General features: G+C 44.5%; 1 protein-coding gene across 1 annotated transcript in view; it reads left to right on the forward strand.

Annotated features, from left to right (window-relative positions):
* Nucleotides 1-20,598, forward strand: part of LOC143984008 (uncharacterized) — a 72,498-nt gene that overhangs the window by 39,006 nt on the left and 12,894 nt on the right. Inside the window, exons 4-5 of the mRNA XM_077484254.1 lie at nucleotides 8,895-8,968; nucleotides 10,317-10,381. Of these exons, the coding sequence (XP_077340380.1) occupies nucleotides 8,895-8,968; nucleotides 10,317-10,381 (139 nt within the window). The remainder of the gene's footprint in view (nucleotides 1-8,894; nucleotides 8,969-10,316; nucleotides 10,382-20,598) is intronic.

Here is a 20,598-nt window from a genome sequence, read left to right on the forward strand (position 1 = left end):
AATAATAATAATAAAAAATTTGGTAATATAAACCTAGTGAAAAATACTGAAATGAATATATAAATGCAATATTATTATCTTATAAACATAAAATGCCGACAAATCCTTTGTAATATATTAAACAGTTCAAAATCCAAATGGTGCCTCGTGCAAATATCCAAAGAAAATCCCCGGTGCGCTTTGGTGAAAATGAATTATATTGCGCTCACCAGATCTTTACCCCCACTGGGGGAAAACTGCCTTCACAGTGTATAGCCCCTTTGTCGCTATATGGCATCTCCCTGGGAATTTGGTTATTCATCCATCCACAGTTTAGATTCTCATTTAAACGTTACATGTAAAAAGGAGGAGAATCCATAGTGTAGTATGTCTTTAAGAAAGGTTTATTGAAAACAGAAAACTACTCACATTACTCACATACTCACTTATCAGAGCAAGATTCACTATAAGAAATCCTCACACCGCCAGCTGCTGCGGTGTATTCAAAAGAGGTCACTTCTCTATAGATATGCCTACCGGTTTTGTCATGCTGACGTCATCAAGAGCCTTTCTTAAAGACATACTACACTATGGATTCTCCTCCTTTTTACATGTAACGTTTACAGACTGCTGGAAGTCTGTTTCAAGTATCAGCTACTCTTTTAGTATAATATTACTTTGTAAAAAAAAAAAAAGATCCTGCACCCTCAAAGCAGATTAAAATGACACAGTGCTTGTACTGTCTAATCTGTCCCTCTCTAAGCTGTAAAAAAACTGGTTGATCCTGCCTGTTCCTGTGTCCCGCTTAGTGTGCTAACCATGGTAATCATGGCTGCTGATCCATGATTACCTTGGTCAGGTTACATGCCTCCATCACCCTGCTTCTCTCCCCCTCCCTCCCTGCCAACTACTGTGTGTATGAACCTTCTCCGCCCCCCCTCCTGCCACTATTAGTAGTTGGCAATAAAAGTAAAGAAATATTACTGCCACTCCCTCTATTCTATCAATCCATCATACACTGTGTAAATATTTTGAATAAAACAATGCCTGTAAATACCTTATTTAAAATCTTTATGGCCAGTCACGTGACTTTCAGCCGCTCTCCTCCCACTCTAAGGCTACAGTGGGAGGGGCTGAGCGGCCAGCACAACAGTCACGTGACCTCCCTGACTGATATCAGAGTGGATCTTGGCCCCTACCACTGTAGCCCTTAGATCGGAGGAGAAGACCAGCTGGAGGTCACGTAACCAGCCATAAAAGATCTGAGATAAGGTATTTACAAGCATTGTGTTACACAAACATTTACACAGTGTAGGATGAATTGATTGAACAGTTGGCAGTAATATTTCTTTACCTTTACAACCACTTTAAGTTCCTGAAGTATCTCATGATATGTTTTATCTTGCAGACCTTTCACCATTTTTGTTGCCCATCTCTGGACTTGTTCTATCCTACAATATCTTTTTGTAAGTGAGGTCTCCAGAACTGAACACAATATTCTAAATGAGGTCTAACGAAAGATCTATATAAAGGAATAAAGACCTCCTTCCTCCTGCTAGTTATCCCTCTAGTGATAAATAAAGATCTATATAGGGGAATAAGGACCTCCTTCCTCCTGCTGGTGTACCCTTCAGTGATAAGTAAAGATCTACTATACATAGAGCAATCAGGACCACCTTCCTCCTGCTGGTGTTTCTCCTAATGATAAATAAGGATCTATATAGAGGAATCAAGACCTCCTTCCTTCTGCTGATGACCCCCGTAGTAATAAGTAAAGATCTATATAGAGGAATCAGGACCTCCTTTCTCCTGCTGGTGATCCCTCTAGTAATAAGTAAATATCTATATAAGGGAATCAGGACCAGCTCTCTCCTGCTGGTGACCCTACAGTGGCAAACAAAGATCTATATAGGGGAATCAGGACCTCCTTTCTCTTGCCAGTGAATCCTCTAGTAATAATTGCATATCTATATAAGGGAATCAGGACCTCCTTCCTCCTGCTGCTGACCCCTCCAATGATACACCCTCGAATTCTATTTTTTTTTTCCATTGCATGACCAAACAGCTATTTTGCAATCATTCGGAATAAAAAAAATAATAATCTTTTTTCCTTTGTACTTCTGGCCTACTCTGAGAGGATGCCTTTTTGTATAGTGCATTATTTTGTATTTTGAAACCTTGAACTGCAGTTTCCACTGCCATGACCAATTTCCCAGATATACCAAATCGTTCCACGTCAAAACACCTCTAGGAATATAAACCCCATTTCACACCTTTGTGTCATTAGAAAAAAGACAAGAATTGCAAACGTTCAGTTATATCACTTAAACAGAATAAATAGAACAGAACCTTGTACAGAACTTTGTAGTACACCACTAGTGACTGAACCCCATTTACAACCATACTCATATCTATCCTTTAGTGAACTGCATATCCACAGAATAACCCAAAGGTTTTGTCCTAGCTTGCAAAACTTTTTGAAGAGATCATAGTTACATGATTAGTGTGGAATCATTATGTGGAATTGTATTAAATGTTATATGATAGGATATGTTTCCAGCACTACCTTGGTCCAAACTATTTGACTTAAAAAGCCTTCCTTGGACCCCACCAATCTTGACAACCTACGCCCCATCTCCTTGTGCCCCAAACTCCTTGAACACCCGGTCTACAACCAACTGAGTGACCACCTCATTAAGAATAACCTTCTTGATCCCCTTCAATCTGGATTTCACCCTCAACACTCCACAGAAACTGCTCTCCTAAAACTCACAAATTATTTACAAACAGCAAAAACTAAAGGACACAATACTGTACTCCTACTTCTGGACCTTTCGCCTGCCTTTGAAATGGTTGACCACCCCCCCCCCCCCTAAAAAAACTTTACTCCTTTGGTCTCCATGGTCTTCATTAGCTCTCATCCCACCTGTCCCACTGTACCTTCAGTGTCACTTGCAATTCTAATTCCTCCTCTCCTCTGCCTTTTTCCATCAAGGTTCTATTCTTGGACATCTGCAATTCTCAATCTACACCTCCTCCCTCGGTCAGCTGGTAGCCTCCCATGGCTTTCAATAATATTTCTATGCTGATGACACAAAAAATCTATCTCTCTACCCCTCAGCTCACAACATTAGCATCCTCACACATCACTAATTTACTGACTGATACTGTATATCAGTCTTGATGTGACACCACTTCCTCAAACTCAACTTGTCCAAAACCAAGGTCATAATATTTTCTTCCCCATGTACCCCTGCCCCTGAATTCTCTGTTGAGATCAATGTCACAATCATCAACCCGTTCCCGCATGCCAGGGTGCTAGGTGTAGTCTTGGCCTCTCAACTCTCCTTTAGACCCCACATCTAACCACTTTCCAAAGCTTTCCGCCTCAACCTTTGCAACATCTCCAAAATATGCCCCTTCCTAATCAATGACACCACAAAGCTCCTAATTAACTCCCTCGTTATCTCTCGCCTCGACTACTGCAGCTCCCTCCTCATTGGCTTACCTTTACATAGGCTACCCCCCTTTAGTTCATCATGAATACTGCTGCCAGACTCATCCATCTTACAGTCTGTTCAGTGTCTGCTACCTCTTTCTGCCGATCCCTCCATTGGCCACCACTCACCCAACAAATGAAATTTAAAATACCAATAACTTACAAAGCCACCCTCAACTTGGCCCCCAGCCACATCACTAACTTAGTCTCAAAATACTAACCAAATTGTTCTCTGCATTCTCCCAAAGACCTCCTGCTCTTTAGTTCCCTTGTCACCTCCTCGTATGCTCGTCTCCAGGACTTCTCTCGAGTCTCTCCCATCCTTTGGAATTCCCTACCCTAATTTGTCTGACTTTTTCCTACTATATGCACTTTTAGGTGAATGTTTCCCTTCAGAGAAGCCTATCCTGCCTCCACCTAACAGCTGTACTTTTATTTTCTCCATCAGCTCATTTCCCACAGTTATTTTCTTTTGTATTACTTGACCCTCCCTTTTAGAGTGTAAGCTCTAACGAGCAGGGCCCTCTGATTCCTCCTGTATTGAATTGTATTGTAACTGTACTGTCTGCCTTCATGTTGTAAAGCGCTGCACAAACTGTTGTTGCTAAATAACTCCGTTATTATAATAATAGTCAAAAATTCAATCAGATTAGTCTGACATGATCTGTCCTCAGTAAAGCCATACTGTCTAGAATTTAGCAAGCTGTGTGTTTTTGAAAGCTCATTGACATTGATCCTTCTTTTTAAGAGTGAATACATTAATTTTAATACTACATATAAACCTACTGGCCTGTAGATGCCAGCTTTTTCCTTAAAGCGGAGCTCCACCCTAAAGTGGAACTTCCGCTCAGCGGATTCCTCCCCCCCTCCGCTGCCACAATTGGCATCTTTCAGGGGGGAGGGAGGTGCAGATACCTGTATAATACAGGTATCTGCACCCACTTCTGGGCATAGCTAGCTGAAGAATAGAGGCAGATGCCCGCCCCTCCCCCCTTGATGTTCTGGGAAACACATAGTTCCCACAACACAATGGGGACCAGTGAAGTAGCGCAGCGTGACTCGTGCATGCGCAGTAGGGAACTGGGCAGTGACACCGCAAGCTGTGATTCCCTGACAGAAGATGGCGGTGGGGGGAGCCTTGAGATGAGCGATTGCTCGTCATCTGCTGCCAACATCGCAGGCACCCTGGACAAGTAAGTGTCCATTTATTAAAAGTTAGTAGCTGCATTTGTAGCTGCTGGCTTTTAATAATTTTATAATGGTGGAGCTCCGCTTTACTACTATACTTGTGGATAGGTCAATATTACCTGTCATCCAGGCATGGGGAACTTCTACTGTTAGAAGAGATTAATTAAAAATCAGTTAATGGTTCAACAATTATACCTCAAAGTTCTCTAATGCAGCTTACACATGACTGGACTTTCCACCAGACTAGATCCGATGGAATGAGTCCGTCGGACAATCCCATCGTGTCTGGGCTAATCCAATCTTTTTTCGTTTAAAAAATCAGATGGACCTAGAAATAGAACATGTTTCAAATCTGTCCGACGGACTCAATTCCTATCAGGAAAACCGTTCGTCTCTATGCTGGTCTGACGGACCAAATACAACGCAAGGGAAGCTATTGGCTTTAGTTCCGTTTATGTCATCACGTTCACAATGAACGGACCTTTGAATGGACTAAGCCCTTGTACACACGGTCGGAGATTCCGACAACCAAATCCGTCGGATCTTGTCCGAAACTGTTGCATACACATGGTCGGAAAAAGTTGTCGGAAAATCCGATTTTTCAGAACGTGATGACGTAATTTCGTTACGATGGGACTACGTTCAGGCTAGTAGCCAATAGCTTTGATGTAGGAATTTGATCTGAGCATGCGTGGCACTTTGTTCGATCGGAATTCTCTACACATGATCGGAGTATATTCGATCGGAGCATTTTGTCTGAAAATATCTCCGGCAAGTTGGAAAATTTGGTCCGACGGAAACAGTCCGATGCAGACCACACACAGTCGGAATATCCGACAAAACGATCCGATCGGACACATTCCATCGGAATCTCCGATCGCGTGTACAAGGACTTAGCCTGTTCATGTGTGGCCAAGTCCATTCCTTCAGAAAGTCAGTTGGAACTCCACCAAAAGTCTGTCAGGAAGACTGCCAGACCTAGTTTTCAGGAAAGTCTGGTTGTGTGTACACGACATAAGAACTCTGGAATGAACATTATCAGGACACACATAGGACACACCTCACACTGAGGCGGTTCTCAGGCATTTAGCGCTAGACATAGTGCCTGTAAAGCACCTGAAAACCGCCTCCCGTTCATTTCAGTTTGACTTTTCCACACTGGGGCAGTGCGCTTTTAAGACATTAGGAAAAGTCCTGCAAGCAGTATCTTTCGGGTGGTTTGGGAGTGCTGTATTTAGAGCTCCCAAAATGCCCCGCCCATTGAAATGAATAGGCAGCGCTTACAAAGCGTCTAAAAAGCGTTTCCAAAGCTCCACAATACAGACACTTTTAACCCCTCTTCGGGGTTAAAAGTGCCACAATAGTGTGCAAAAAGCTTGCTTAAACAGCCCTAAAGCGTTGCTAAAATTAGTGCTGCTTTAGCGCTAACTCAGCCGCGGCCCTAGTGTGAAAGGGGTCTAATAGGAGTAGGCTAGAAATAGAGCCGTGATGTCCGAATACCATTTTTCCCTCATCAAATATGAAATATTTCCACTTCACAAACAATGAAGAGTTTGATGAGGCCACGCATTCTGCATCCAAACTAAAAAAAATCTGGGAGGTATGGCAAATTATCATGATCAATTTCCAGCAGACCTACGTGCTAGAAAGGGACGTCTGCGTGGATGAAAGCTTGATGGCCTACAAGGGATGCCTGAGCTGGATACAATTTATTGCATCCAAAAGAGCACGGTTTGGCATAAAATCCTACATGCTCTGCGAGTCACCCACTGGGTACATATGGAATTCGGTCATTTACACCGGTAAAGGCACGAAGTTCAACCCCAGGTACAGTGGCTATGGAATGGCCACATCATCAGTCCTCACACTGCTGGAGCCATTGTTGAACCAGGGATATTGTGTGACCATGGACAATTTCTATACATCTCCAGAACTTTTTGAGGTTTTGCTACAAAACAAGACCGATGCGTATGTTACTCTTAGGCCTAACCGACGTGACATGCCATCTATGTTCTCCAGGAAAAAGCTAAAAACCGGAGAAATGGTTGTCTGGCAGAAGGGTAAGATGATGGCAATGCGATGGCGAGACAAGAAGGACGTGTGTCTCATGAGCACTGTGCACAATACCTCCACTGCCATGGTCCACAACAAACGTGGGAAAGATGTGCTGAAGCCGCAAGTCGTGATAGACTATAATTGCACAGGTGTCGACAGAGCCGATCAGGCAATGACATTTTATTCGGCTATACGCAAACAGCAAAAAAAATATTATAAAAAGATTTTCCGGCATCTTCTGGAACAATGCCTTTGGAATGCATATGTTCTATACAGATCACAGAGTGACAAGCCTCTTATTCATGCCGATTTTACCTGGAAGGTGGCTGAGCAGATTTTCATCAAACACCAGACACCATCAGGATCTGCGATCAGAGCTGGACGACATGCTGTTGACGTTGTTAACCCAGAACGCCTAACAGGTCGTCACTTTGTGGACTACATACCACCAACCGCAAAAAAGGCAGCACCTACCAGGATGTGTGTGGATTGCTGTTCAAAGAGAGATAGCAGTGGAAAAAAAGTCTGAAAAGAAAGCCGGTTCTATTGTCCGGATTGTGATGTTGGACTGTGTGCTGTACCTTGCTTCAAAATTTATCACACTCAGGATGTTTATTGAATTTTGCCAATTTTCTTTATTTCGCATTACATTATTGAATAAAATTATATTATTTATTAGATTATAATTCATGATTTTGTGTTTCAAACTTTATCACATCTGGGATGTCTACTAGAGTCTTGTTTGGTCAGGTTTTAGTAAGTAATTACTAAGAATTGCAGGCCTATAATACATAACACCAAATTTCCATGCAAAAGAATTGTACCATTTTTTTTTCTTACAGAATCATACCGCCAGGGAGGTTAAAACTCTGGCGTGGCAACACAATATTGATCCCTTGAAAGATAAGAAGAACTAGGCTTTAATGGCACAAAGGCAAATGCCCCCTAAAACGGAACTGTGGGCACAAAAAACTTTCAAAGGATATAATTATGTCTTTGAAACCCGAGTTATTATCTTGTGAAAGTAGCAACGACATCATCACTGTGCTGTACAGAGAGCAGAGCTGTGGGAGGGGTCCAGCAGGCTCCACCCACTACAGGTCGCCTGCAGGAAGCTACATGAAGTACAGGAAGCGGATACACAAGAAGTCACCCTGCACAGGGAGAGAGCAGAGGAGCACATTGCCTGAAATATTCAAACAAATTTCTTTCTTGATGACAGTTCATAGAACAAGTTGGATATGAAGAATGATAATATTCAAGGCAGATTACACAATCTTTTCATTTTTATTTTTTTTATAAATTTTTTTTTATTATTTTCAAAATAAAAGTTTACAAAACAGAGAACTATGGGCATTCCCTGACTCGCTTAACATAAAACAGTAAAACAGTAGGTAAGGCATAACAACCTAACGCTATCAGCCTAACCCTAAGAACAGAGGGACAAACAAACCCCGTAGCTTGCTGTTAAAGTTGACAGGAGAAATATCTTTTACAGTGTTCGACATAAGTTTATTAATTCACTGTAGGCAGTGTACCAAAACAAAAGTCCATCAGCGGGTGTCTACTGGCAGTCGGGTGGCTCAGGTGCCATCCCAGATGGAACCATTAAGGGAGTCGTCTATGAGCTAGATTGGGCTGACAATCCCACAGGGTTCTCCTGTTCCGCAGTTATTGTCTCAGACTCCAACCAGACATTCCAAACCCTTTGAAACTTTTGAGGGCATCCCCGGTTAGAATATACTTCCCTATACAAGGGTATTGCAAGGTTAACTAATGACTTCCATGCACTCAGGGTGAGGGCCGCCGAGGGGGCCCTCCACCGGAGCACAATCAGTTTCCTGGCATAAAAAAGTAACAAACTCAGTAATGTGCGAACTGCCCTCGAGGGGACCACCTCATCTACCAAACCAAGCAGGCAGATCTCAATCGTCTGAGGTATAGGAATCATGGTTAGTTTAGTAATAAAGGAGACGACTAGTGACCAGTAGTGTTGCACCTCGGGGCAGAACCAGATCATGTGGATGTACCCCGCCGAGTCCGCCCAACAACGCCAGCTCTGTGGCGTGGAGTCAGGGTATATTTTACGAAGCCTATATGGAGTATAGTAAAATGTATGCAATATTTTAAATTGGATCAGCCGGTCTCTAGAATCTTTTCATTTTTTTTGCAGTACAATTGTTCTTGATGATACTGAAAATAACAATGAATTACCGGTGTTTAATGGCTGTCAGCTTGTGAAAATAAGTAAGTATTTACTGTTAGGCCATTGTGGATTGATAATATGTCATTATTGTTGCAGTGTTTGTATATTGTGCATTTCTACATTTTTAACCATGTGTCATGAACAGTTAGATTGGCAAAATGCAGGAAAATGTTTTTACAATAAGAAGGACATTAGGAAAAAACTGGAGTCCCACTGAGTAGGCGGGGTTATATGAGAGCGCTGTGGTGGCCATTGACCAATCACCTGAAAATAGCAGCATAAAACCAATGGTCCATACCTCCCTCTACTAAATTGTTTATAGTAAGAAAGGATTAGATCCCCATTGAACTTTTTATTGCTGCCGGTGTCCCCCACTGGTAGATAAACCCTTTTTATTAGGGCTGCAGAAATTAACGATTAATTCCTTGATTAATTGTTAATTTTTTTGATCGATCAAAATTCTTTTGATCGGTAGGCTGCCTGTCCTGGGGCCGCTTTGGGTCAAGCTGTGGCTGCAGCGCAGCGCTCCCTCCTCCTCCTCCACTATACGTCATGCACAGTCTGCGGGCATCTCCCGCTGTGTGTCTCTGAGCTGAATGTGAAAACTTTGGCCGCGCTGTGAGAAAAGTCCTACCATCCTCCTAGATCAGCTTGTGTGATAGACGCAGTGTTCTGTCTATCACACAAGCTGATCTAGGAGGCGGCGGGACTTTTCTCACAGTGAGGCCAAAGTTTTTATACGCAGCTCGGAGACACACAGCGCGTGATGTCTGCAGACTGTGTAATCCAGGCACAGGAACTGACTACAGTGAGGCTGTGATTATGGGCACGGTGAGACTTCATTATGGGCATGGTGAGACTGAATTATGGGCACGGTGAGGCTGCCATTATAGGCATGATGGGGCTGTGATTATGGGCACGGTGAGACAGTATTATGGCCATGGTGAGAAAGCATTATGGGCATGGTGAGACAACATTATGGGCACTGTGAGGCTGCATTATGGGCATGGTGAGACTGCATTATGGGCACAGTAAGGCTGCGATTATGGGCACGGTGAGGCTGCGATTATGGGCACGGTAAGGCTGAGATTATGGGCACAGTGAGGCTGAATTTATGACGTGTGACGTCCTAGCCATGCCCCGCTATGTCCGGCTTCAACCGTTGCCATAACAATGGTGCTAAATCAGCTAAAAGTAGTTGGATCTGTATGTGCAAAAGGCCGCTGCAGGGGAGAGGACAGATCATCAACAATGGATGGGCCATAAGAAATTGATCGCTTTCTCTCTCTCTGGACTGCATGAGCCGTTACTGCACCTTTCATGGCTGTTGTCTTTTACCATTATCTCCTTCTTTCACAAGATGCATTAAATGTCTTAATTTCAATATAGAAGGAGAAGGAACTTCAACCAAAGATGATACGTCTGTTACTGGTACGCCAACTACAGAATTGCAAGTAAGTAAATCACTGATACTGATGTACGTTTTATAGTGAGCTTTCATGAAACCTATAGGACCAGTTTACACCTCTGTTTTTTTAATGCAAATTGTTAGACAGATTTACCACCCTCCATGCACTGTGCATGAGTAGCAAGCAGTGTTGCAGGAAAAAAAAAAAGAATTAACAGCAAAAAGGGAAAAAAATAAACTCATTTCTAAACATTAAAAAAAATGCAAATAGAAAAGTGTTTGATTATCCACATTACCTCTAGAAGATTTACAGTAGGTGACTGCGATATTTTGTCAATCTCGCCGCTTTTATTGGAAAGATTGACACTTAGCGAGCCCCGTTGCGGGAGCCAGCGCCAAGCTGGCTCGCTCATCGGGAAAGAAAAAATTGTTTTTTCCTTTCCCAGTGAGCGACAAGCATTGCTGACATTGAGGCCGGGTTCACACTGGTGCGGGAATCTGGCTTGGATCCCTGCCAATACCAGGCACTGTGTTTGGTATGAATCATGAGGGGGAACTCCACGCCAAATGTTAAATAAAAAACCGGCATGGGTTCCCCTCAAGAGCACACCAGGCCCTTAGGTCTGGTACGTTTAATTTTTATTTTCATTTTCAAGTTTTGAACAAAAAAAAACACAGAAAATCAACTTAAATGAGGGATATGGGGGGGGGGGGGGGGGTAGGTAGTGGGGGAGAGGGGGAAGGAGAGAGATATACATTCAACGTGGTCCAAGTGCAGGCGGACGACCATGTCAACAGGGAGGCACTTCTATAAATATTGTCCAGACTAACACCCCTCCAATCCCAGACATTCGGTCCACATGGACAGGCCCTTCCTCCATATTGGAGGAGGGAGGAGTGTTCTTCAGTCATAGTTTAAGAGATCTTTTACAAGTGACTCCCTTCTTATATATAGCAAAGGTGAACTCGGAGTACCCGGGGTGGTCTAAAATCCAATGACCAGCCGGGTGGTACAAAAAGCAGATAGGAGGGAGAAAAAGAACAAAAACAAAACAAAACATTTAACCAGTAGGATAGACCAGTAGGATAGAGGATAGAGGGAGTAGCAAAGGGGGAACAATAGGAGGAAAAAGTTGGGAAGGGAGGAGGAAGCATATGTATCGTGTCTTACTGGATTTACTGATGTATACTTTCGAGTAGAGCCTGTCGTTTTTGACGGAAGGTTCGCCTGGACAAGTCTCCCAAATAATGGATCCGCTAGCAAGAAGTGCAATGTCTAGACTGGACGATGCCATTGTCGTGACCTGTACTTAGGTTTTCCAAGCTGCCCATGTGTGCTCGAATTTTCCCCGGTTATTTCTACAGATGGCTAGCCAACTCTCTGCCTCCATAATCTCCCCATGGTACGGATTTTAAGGGGAATCCCCTATGCCGAAAAAAACTACGTGGGGGTCCCCCCAAAATCCATACCAGACCCCTATCCGAGCACGCAGCCTGGCTGGTCAGGAAAGGGGGTGGGGATGAGCGAGCTCCCCCCTCCTGAACCGTACCAGGCCACATTCCCTCAACATGGTGGTGGATGCTTTGGGAAAGGAGGGCGCCCTGCGGCCCCCCCACCCCAAAGCACCTTGTCCTCTTCCCGACAACCCTGGCCATTGGTTGTCGGGGGCTGCAGGCGGGGGGGGCTTATCAGTAACCAGGACCCCTCTTTAATAAGGGGGCCCCCAGAACCTGGCCCCTCCACCCTATGTGAATGAGTATGGGGTACATCGTACCCCTACCCATTCACCTGGGGAAAAAGTGTCAATAAAGAACACACTAGACAGGTTTTCAAAGTAATTTATTAGGCAGCTCCGGGGGTCTTCTTCCCATTACGGGGGTCTCTTCCGACTCCTTCGCATTCTCTGGCCTCATGTCCCGCTTTCCGGCCTCATCTCCCACGCTCCGGCCCCTTCTCTCTGTCTCTGGTTCTTGTCCCACTCGCCAGTTCTTCTGCCGGGCTCCTCCGTTATCTTTTTCCAGCTCTTTTGCTAGCAGTGGCCTCGTCTTCTCTGTCCTTCTTCCCTCTTCTCTTCTTCCGATGGTGACACGATGCTCTCTTCTGCTGTAATGCTGTGTGCAGGGGCCGCAACCACTTATATAGGCATGGGGCGTGGTCACCGGGTGATGTCATACAGTGACCCCGCCCCTTATGATGTTAATCTCCGGGGCATGCTGGGCTGTGACATCATAAGGGGTGGGGTCACCGCATGACATCACCCGGTGACCACTCCTCAATGCCTAGATAAGTCATTGTGGACCTCACACAGAGCATTACAGCGGGAGAGAGTGTTGTGTCAAAATTGGAAGAAGAGAAGAGGGAAGAAGGACAGAGAAGCCCGGGCCACCGATAGCAAAAGAGCTGGAAGAAGATAGCGGAGGTGCCCGGCAGAAGAACCAGAGAGCGGGGCAAGAACCAGAAAATGGGAGAAGAGGCCGGAGAGCGCGAAGGCGTTGGAAGAGACCCGCAAAGTCGGAAGAAGACCCCCGGAGCTGTCTAATAAATTACTTTGAAAACCTAGTGTATTTTTTTATTGACACTTTTTTCCCCAGGTGAATAGGTAGGGGTACAATGTACCCCATATTCACATAGGGTGGTAATAAAGGGGGCTCTCGGATTCCGATAAGCCCCCATGGCCGCAGACCCCAACAACCAACGGCCAGGGTTGTCGGGAAGAGGCCCTTGTCCTCATCAACATGGGGACAAGGTGCTTTGGGGTGGAGGGGTCACAGGGTGCCCCCCCTTCCCCAAAGCATCCACCCCCCATCTTGAGGGCATGCAGCCTGGTACGGTTCAGGAGGAGAAGTGGGTGCTCGCTCATCCCACCCCCTTTCCTGAGCGGCCGGCTGCGTGCTCGAATAAGCGTCTGATATGGATTTTGGGGGGACCCCAACGCTGTTTTTTCGGCATAGGGGGTTCCCTTTAAAATCCATACCAAACATAAGGGCCTGGTATGCCCCTAGAGGGGAACCCATGCCGGTTTTATTATTAGAGAGGCGACACTGTCACTTCTTTCTCACGCTCACTGCAATAGGAAAATGTGACATTTTCCTATTGCAGCCAGCACGAGATGCACAGTAACCTGTTGCCGATGGGATCGCACTGGAAACACATTCTCGAGGTCAGGTACTGTACCCCCCCCCCCCCCTTTCATGACCAGGCAATTTTTTGCTATAGAGCAGTGGTCATCCAGCCTCTCCCCAGGGCCCACTAACAGGCCAGGTTTGCAAGATAACTGAAACACATCACAGGTGATATCATTTGCTGCTCAGTGATTGCAGTATTCTAGTCTGCATCTCCCCAAGGTAATACATAAAACCTGGCCTGTTAGTGGGCCCTGAGGACAGGGTTGATTACCACTGCTATAGGGCAATTCATTACTTTAACTTACAATTGCGTGGTCATGCAAAGCTGCACATAAATCAGTTTTTCCTGTCGCATCATGGCAGCATACACTCTGAGCATACACTCTGGGTTGTGACTCCGCCCCCACAACCTGATAGGACCACATAGCTATAAGATGAAGATACGCCCCCCGCCCCGGTATTCTCTTATTTTTCCTCACCTGTTGGGACCGCACAGATCGTCACCCTCTTACCGCTTCGCCCCAGCCAGGTTCTAGCCTCTCCTGGGTGGAAGTCCTTACCGGTACAGCCTCTAAAGGAAGATAAATGGAAGGAACCCCACTCTGGTGATCTCAGGGGTATGAATACTTTTTCTCTGCAAACAGAGCATTGCCTCTATAGCCGTTGAAAGTAAGCCTTAAACAGGCTGAAGGCATATAATAAAAAGATTGGTCTTTGAGCCTTAAACAGGCTTAGTACCTGCGATGGTCTCCGGTTTCCTCTTTCTCCCTGGTGTCACTCTGTCTGCAACCTGACAGCATACTCTCTGCCTTCAGTATCTCTTGTCACCTTAGGTTGTCTGGTGCCTTTACCCCAGTGTTGCCTTTCTGCCATATTTTACTTCCTTTTCCTTAGCTCTGTAGTCCCACAGAAACATCGCCACTCTTCCTGGTCACTCTGCCGCTTTGCACATGCTCACTATGCACTTTGGGCAGCCTGTGTATGTCTATCTATGTCTTTTCCCTTTTCCAAGATGGCGCCGGCGGCCGCATGGCACTACTGAGCATATGCGGGCGGGACATGACCCCGGCTCCAATTTTAAAAGGGGAAGATGCCTTTTTTAACGCAGATGCCTTTTTTGCCTGTTTTTTGTGCTCAGCTGATTTTCATGACTGCTGCATTTCTGTTTTTTCTACCCCAGTGTTGCCTCTCTGTTTGGTAAGTATCTCCCCTGTGGGTATCTCCCCCTACATAGTGGGTTATATAGGCACCTCTGGTGATTGGACACTGGTTAACCCCAATTAAGGAGAATTCCTCCCCTATATAACCCCTCCCATATGTGTACTGCAGGCTGCAGTTTAGGTCCTCGGTCCCTGGCGGTCTATAATTATGATCTGTGTCTCCCTCCCCTCAATCTGAGCATTGCTTTGGGACATCCCACTATGTAATGAAGCTCCTGTGTCCCGTGATGTATGATCAAGAAAATAGGATTTTTATATACAGCTTACCTGTAAAATCCTTTTCTTGAGAGTACATCATGGGACACAGGGCTCCCGCCCTTCTTGGGTTTTACATGGTTTCTTATTGCTTTGCTACAAAACTGAGGTACCTCCCACATGGGAGGGGTTATATAGGGGAGGAATTCTCCTTAATTGGGGTTAACCAGTGTCCAATCACCAGAGGTGCCTATATAACCCACTATGTAATGAAGCTCCTGTGTCCCGTGATGTATGATCAAGAAAAGGATTTTACAGGTAAGCTGTATATAAAAAGACTATTTTTTGCTAGCTGTCTGGTAAGTGTTGTGGTAAGTGGTAGACAGATAATGTCCAGAAATAGCTTGATTTGGACAAAAGTCAGATTTTCCTTGGAACACTATGGTGTATCTAAACTCCAAAAAAAAATGTGGCGATACAATATAAAGTTCACCACAGAGACTTGTTTTTTTATTATGATTCCACCCATTGTCTCCTTATGACCTTTCCAATAGAAGCCAAGTCACTCGTGAGAACAGCCTGACCAATGTATTGGGCCAGAGGCTAACAAGTACAGAAGTGTATAGTGGTCCTATTTCTCAAATAGAAAACACAAGAGATATTACTGTGCTTGAGTGGCTTGCCCACTCACATGCAGCAAGAATGAATGAACACTGTATGGGTGTTCTATTACTATGAGGTTAGGCTTTGTCATGTAAAATAGATCTGTACTTTTTGTATATAAAACAAACCCAGAAGAGAATCCAGTTAGAATTCCATATAGTTTTATAGATTTTTTTTAAGGATTTTAAACATATAAAATGCATATTTAAAATGTAAGAAAATATAAAGGTTGGGAAAAAAGCAGTACTGGGTTGTGGACCGCTTAATTGTACAAATTAATATAATACTATAGCAAAATAGTTGTAGCCCTTTTCATCAAAAATTTTATTTTAAAGTGTCTCAGTGTGTGGCATATCTGAGCAGGTCTCCGCTAGAAAATGGAAAAAAAACTGGCACCTAAGGGTGCAGTGCTCTGCATTATACACACCCTGTTGTCAATCAGCATGCTATTCAACAGGAAAAAAAATGAAACAGCCTTAGTAGCATTCAGAAATATACATTACCATTATATTCTTACAGTTACAGGAAACGTTGCCATCACCTGCTCGTGAACGGTAAGATTTGTGATTTTCTTTTCATATGTCAAAAAATAATAAAAACATTTTTTTAATATTTTCTTTTTAGCCAAATACATATAAATCATTAGATTGTAAACTCCACAAGCCACGCCCTCCAATTCTTTCTGTATTGAACTGTTTTGTAATTGTACTGTCCCCCTTTATATTTTAAAATTCTGCGCAAACTGTTGGCGCTATATAAATCTTGTATAATAATAATATTAATAATAACAGTAATGTTTAATATCAACAACAGCCAGCAGGTGGAGCTGTAGAATCTGCTGACTTTACACATGATGCAGGCATGATGGAGATACTCCTCAGTAAACTGCACTGTGCATGAGTAGCAAGCCGAGTTGCAGAAAAAAAAAAAAAAGAATTGACAACAAAAAGGGAAAAAAAAAAAAAAAAAAATATTCTCTTTCATTTGTAAACTTAAAAAAATGCAAATAGCAAAGTGTTTGATTATCCACTTTACCTCCCTTCATGACCAGGCCATTTTTTGCTATACGGCAATGAATTACTTTAACTTACAATTGCGTGGTCATGCAACACTGTACATAAATTAAATTTATATAATTTTTTTTTCCACAAATAGAGCTTTCTTTTGGTGGTATTTGATCACCACTGAGTTTTTTATTCTTTGCACTATAAACAAAAAAAGACCAACAATGTCGAAAAAAATAATAATATAATGTTTCTTCATAAATTTATGCCAATATGTATTCTGCTACATATTTTGGGTAAAAAAAAAACCAAGTAAGCGTATAACGATTGGTTTGCACAAAAGTTATAGCGTCTACAAACTATGGTGTATATATATATATATATATATATACTGGAACTTTTATAATTTATTTTATGCTAGTAATGGCAGAGATCAACGGCTTATATCTGGACTGCGATATTGCGGCGCCCAATCTGACACTGACAATTTTTGGGAACCAGTGACACTAATTCAGTGATCAGTGCTAAAAATATACACTGACACTGGCTGGGAAGGGGTTAAACATCTATAACGATTAAAGGGTTAAATGTGTGCCTGTACCAGTGTTTGCGTGTACTGTGAGGTGCTTTCACTAAGTAATATTCCCTGCTTTGCAGAGAAACAAAAACCAGCACATCCCTGCTGACAGGACAGAGCTCTGTATTCTTTACATAGAGCTCAGTCCTGTCTTCTTCACCAATCAGTGGGTGCCTGTGGCCATCCATTCGTCGGCACTCGCTGATTGGCTTGTGCTGTGACTAATCACAGCACAAGAGGTGTGCTGTGCCCCCTACCTGGATGAGGATAATCATGTTAACAAGTCCACCACCACTTAGAATATTTGCCTGTGAGCTTACTGCGAAGACAGCTTGGTGGACATGAGCATCCTTATCGTTCACATGTACAGAATCCTCTAGTTAAAATGTTGTTTAGTGGAACATCCATGTAAGTAATTCCTTGAGCGGATGCCCTTTGAAAGGAAATGCCTTTGTTTCCTCCTTAGACAAGTACATCAAGAAAATCACTGGGGGTAAGAGTACTGTCCTCCCCTATAAAAGGAAGGCTCATGCTTCTGCAAGTAGACCAGCTCCAGTGTCTATCAATAGTTTCTTTTGCCCACCTCAGGCCTTGGGCTCCAAACAAAAACCTGGGGCACACATCTGTTGGAGGCTGTGGAGCTCCAAACCTAACAAGTTTGGGAGCAAGCCACTTTCATAATGAGTGGGTTTTCCACTAAGTGGGGGAATACCTGCTGGCCTTTTTAGCCATCTGGTCTCAGGAAATCTCAAGTGCTCGGGTCCAGAGTTGTATACAGGGGCTACAAATTGAAGTTTCAAACACTTCTTCCTGCTTCATGCTCTTCAATTTGCCATCCTGTCTGCAAAGTCAGGCAGATCTATCTGCTGCTATTTAACAGCTTTCTGCACAGAGGGTAATTGCCCTCTTTCTGGATGGGGAGTAATTTCAAGAGTTTTAGTCCAAGATGTTCATTGTTCCCAAGCCAGATGGCAATAAATCCATTCTGGATCTCAAGTACCTCAACCTGTTTCTAATAGTCCAGTAGTTTTGCATGAATCTGCCAGGTTAGTCAATCCTTCCTTTTTTCCAAGGGGATCAACTGGTCTCTGTGAACATCAGGGATGTTTATCTATACTGTACATCCCTATTTTCCCACCTCATCAATAATATCTGCTGTTTACAGTAGTCAGGCATCACTTCCACTTTGTTGCCCCTCCCTTTGGCCCATCCACAGTACTTAACAAGGTGTTTGACCTGGACCATACCCTGCTTCAAATTCAGGGTATGTACTTTGTTAAAGGACCAGGATCCTCAATTTCCAGAAGTTATTGTTGGAACTGATTCCTCACTTGGAGCATCTGAATCTTATATTGGACACAGCCTTGTCCAGGATCCTGATACCTTGGAACAAAAAGGCCAAACAAACGTCTGTTCCTTTGGCCTTGTGCTCATACCCTCCAGTTCTAGATGTGATGGTTGCCTCCTTTTGAGATGGTCCCATATGCCTAGTTTCACTCCAGATTGTTACAACTCAACATTCTGACTGTATGGGACAAACAGACTCAGTCTCTGGACTGCCCCATGTGTCTGACCAGCAAGACCTGCATTTCCCTGGCTTGGTTTATTTCCAATCCAGTGTTGGAGTTGGGAAAGCATTTTACTTCAAAAATGTGGGTGGTATTCATAGCAGATGGCAGCCTGTTAATCTGAGATGCAGTCCTGGATGCCCCTTCAGTACAGGGAACTTGGTTGTTGGAGGAAGTTTGACATCCCATCAACGTCTTTGAACTACGGCAATTCATTTGTCCCTCTGTCACGTACCTGATGTGGGAGCCCAGAATGCAGGGAGCGGCCTCTCGTAAGCCTCTGGCTCGGGAACCCCTGAAAGTGGGGACAGGGACTCTAGAGTTCAGAGGGCACAAGAGCCAAGCAGGTGTAGGACTGGTCCGGACCTCTGGAGAAGCGTAAGTAACGCAGAAGCGCAGGGTCAGCAGGCAGCAGGTGATGCACGGGAACTTGGCAGGGACACTGGAGCAGCTGGCAGAGAGGAGGTGTCCTGAAGAGCAGAAGAAGCTGGAGGCCGGAACACTCAGTAGGCAGGCTGGAGCAGTAGGTAGCAGAAGGAACACAGCAGTCAAGCAGGAACCGCGGATTGCCAGGGGTAGTCAAAGGTACAAGCCGGGTCGGTAACAGGCAGGCAGCAAACAGTTCCAAGGAAGAGGCAAAAGCGTAGTCAGACAGGCCGAGGGTCGGAGGCTGGCAGGAACTTGGCAGGGACACTGGAGCAGCTGGCAGAGAGGAGGTGTCCTAAAGCCCACAAACCGTTGGATCCCCTTCCTGTCAGTAGGAGCGGGCCAGTCCCGGATGGCAGAAACCTTCTGGGGGTCTATCTTAATGCCTTCCACTGAGATGATCAGACCAAGGAACTGGACACTTCGTTGCTCGAAGACACACTTTTCTGGCTTGGCGTATAGACCGTGAAGTCGGAGTCGCGATAAAACATTTCTAACGTGTTCCCGATGTTCAGCTAGGGAGGAGGAAAAGATCAGAATATCATCCAAATAGATAATTACAAATAGATCAAGGTAGTCTCTGAAAATGTAATTCACAAAGTGTTGGAGCGTGGCAGGGGAGTTGCACAGACCAAAAGGCATAACCAAATATTCAAAGTGCCCGAAACGTGTACGGAAGGCGGTCTTCCACTCATCTCCCCTCCAAATGCGAACGAGATTGTAGGCACCCTGGAGATCCAACTTGGAAAATACTACAGCTGATCCCAGTCTTTGAAACAATTCGGGCACTAAAGGCAAAGGATATCGGTTCTTGATGATGACCTTATTAAGTGCCCGATAATCAACACAAGGACGTAGGGAGTGGTCTTTCTTCTCAACGAAGAAGATTCCTGCACCCGCCGGAGAGGTGGAAGGTCGGATGAACCCCTTCTCCAGGTTGTCATCCAGGTAAGACCTCAGGGTCCCTAATTCTGTTTCTGATAGTGGAAAAATTCTTCCAAAAGGAATCTCTGCTTCGGGAAGCAGTTCTATCGGACAGTCGTACGGCCTATGTGGAGGTAGGGTTTCTGCACCCTTCTTACTAAAAACATTCAGGAAACTGTGATAGACGCTCCCTTAGGCGCCTGTCCATCTGAATGGACAGGTCTATGAGGGCTTCCAGAATCTCAGGGGTGCCCACTCGGGCCAGTTCATCTTTCAAAGGCTCTGAAAGACCCATACGGAACTGGTACCGTAAGGCAGCATTATTCCAGTCTGTGTCGGAACTCCAGCGTCTGAATTCAGCCTTGTTGCAGCGTGTGCTAAGCTGTCTCTGCGGTGGCGGTTAGCTGTGGGTCCTCGTACAACCGCGACATAGCCTGTAAGAAAGTATTCAAGGTATCCAGTGATGGATCTTTCCATTCCAGGAGACAATGGGCCCAGGCCAGGGGTTCATCTGCCAGCAGAGAGATGACAAACCCCACTCTGGTAGCCTCAAGAGAAAA

Source organism: Lithobates pipiens, unplaced genomic scaffold, assembly GCF_037356315.1.
Source record: "Lithobates pipiens isolate NorthernLeopardFrog02 unplaced genomic scaffold, aLitPip1_a1.2 Scaffold_16, whole genome shotgun sequence".
In the NCBI taxonomy this organism is placed as follows: domain Eukaryota; kingdom Metazoa; phylum Chordata; class Amphibia; order Anura; family Ranidae; genus Lithobates; species Lithobates pipiens.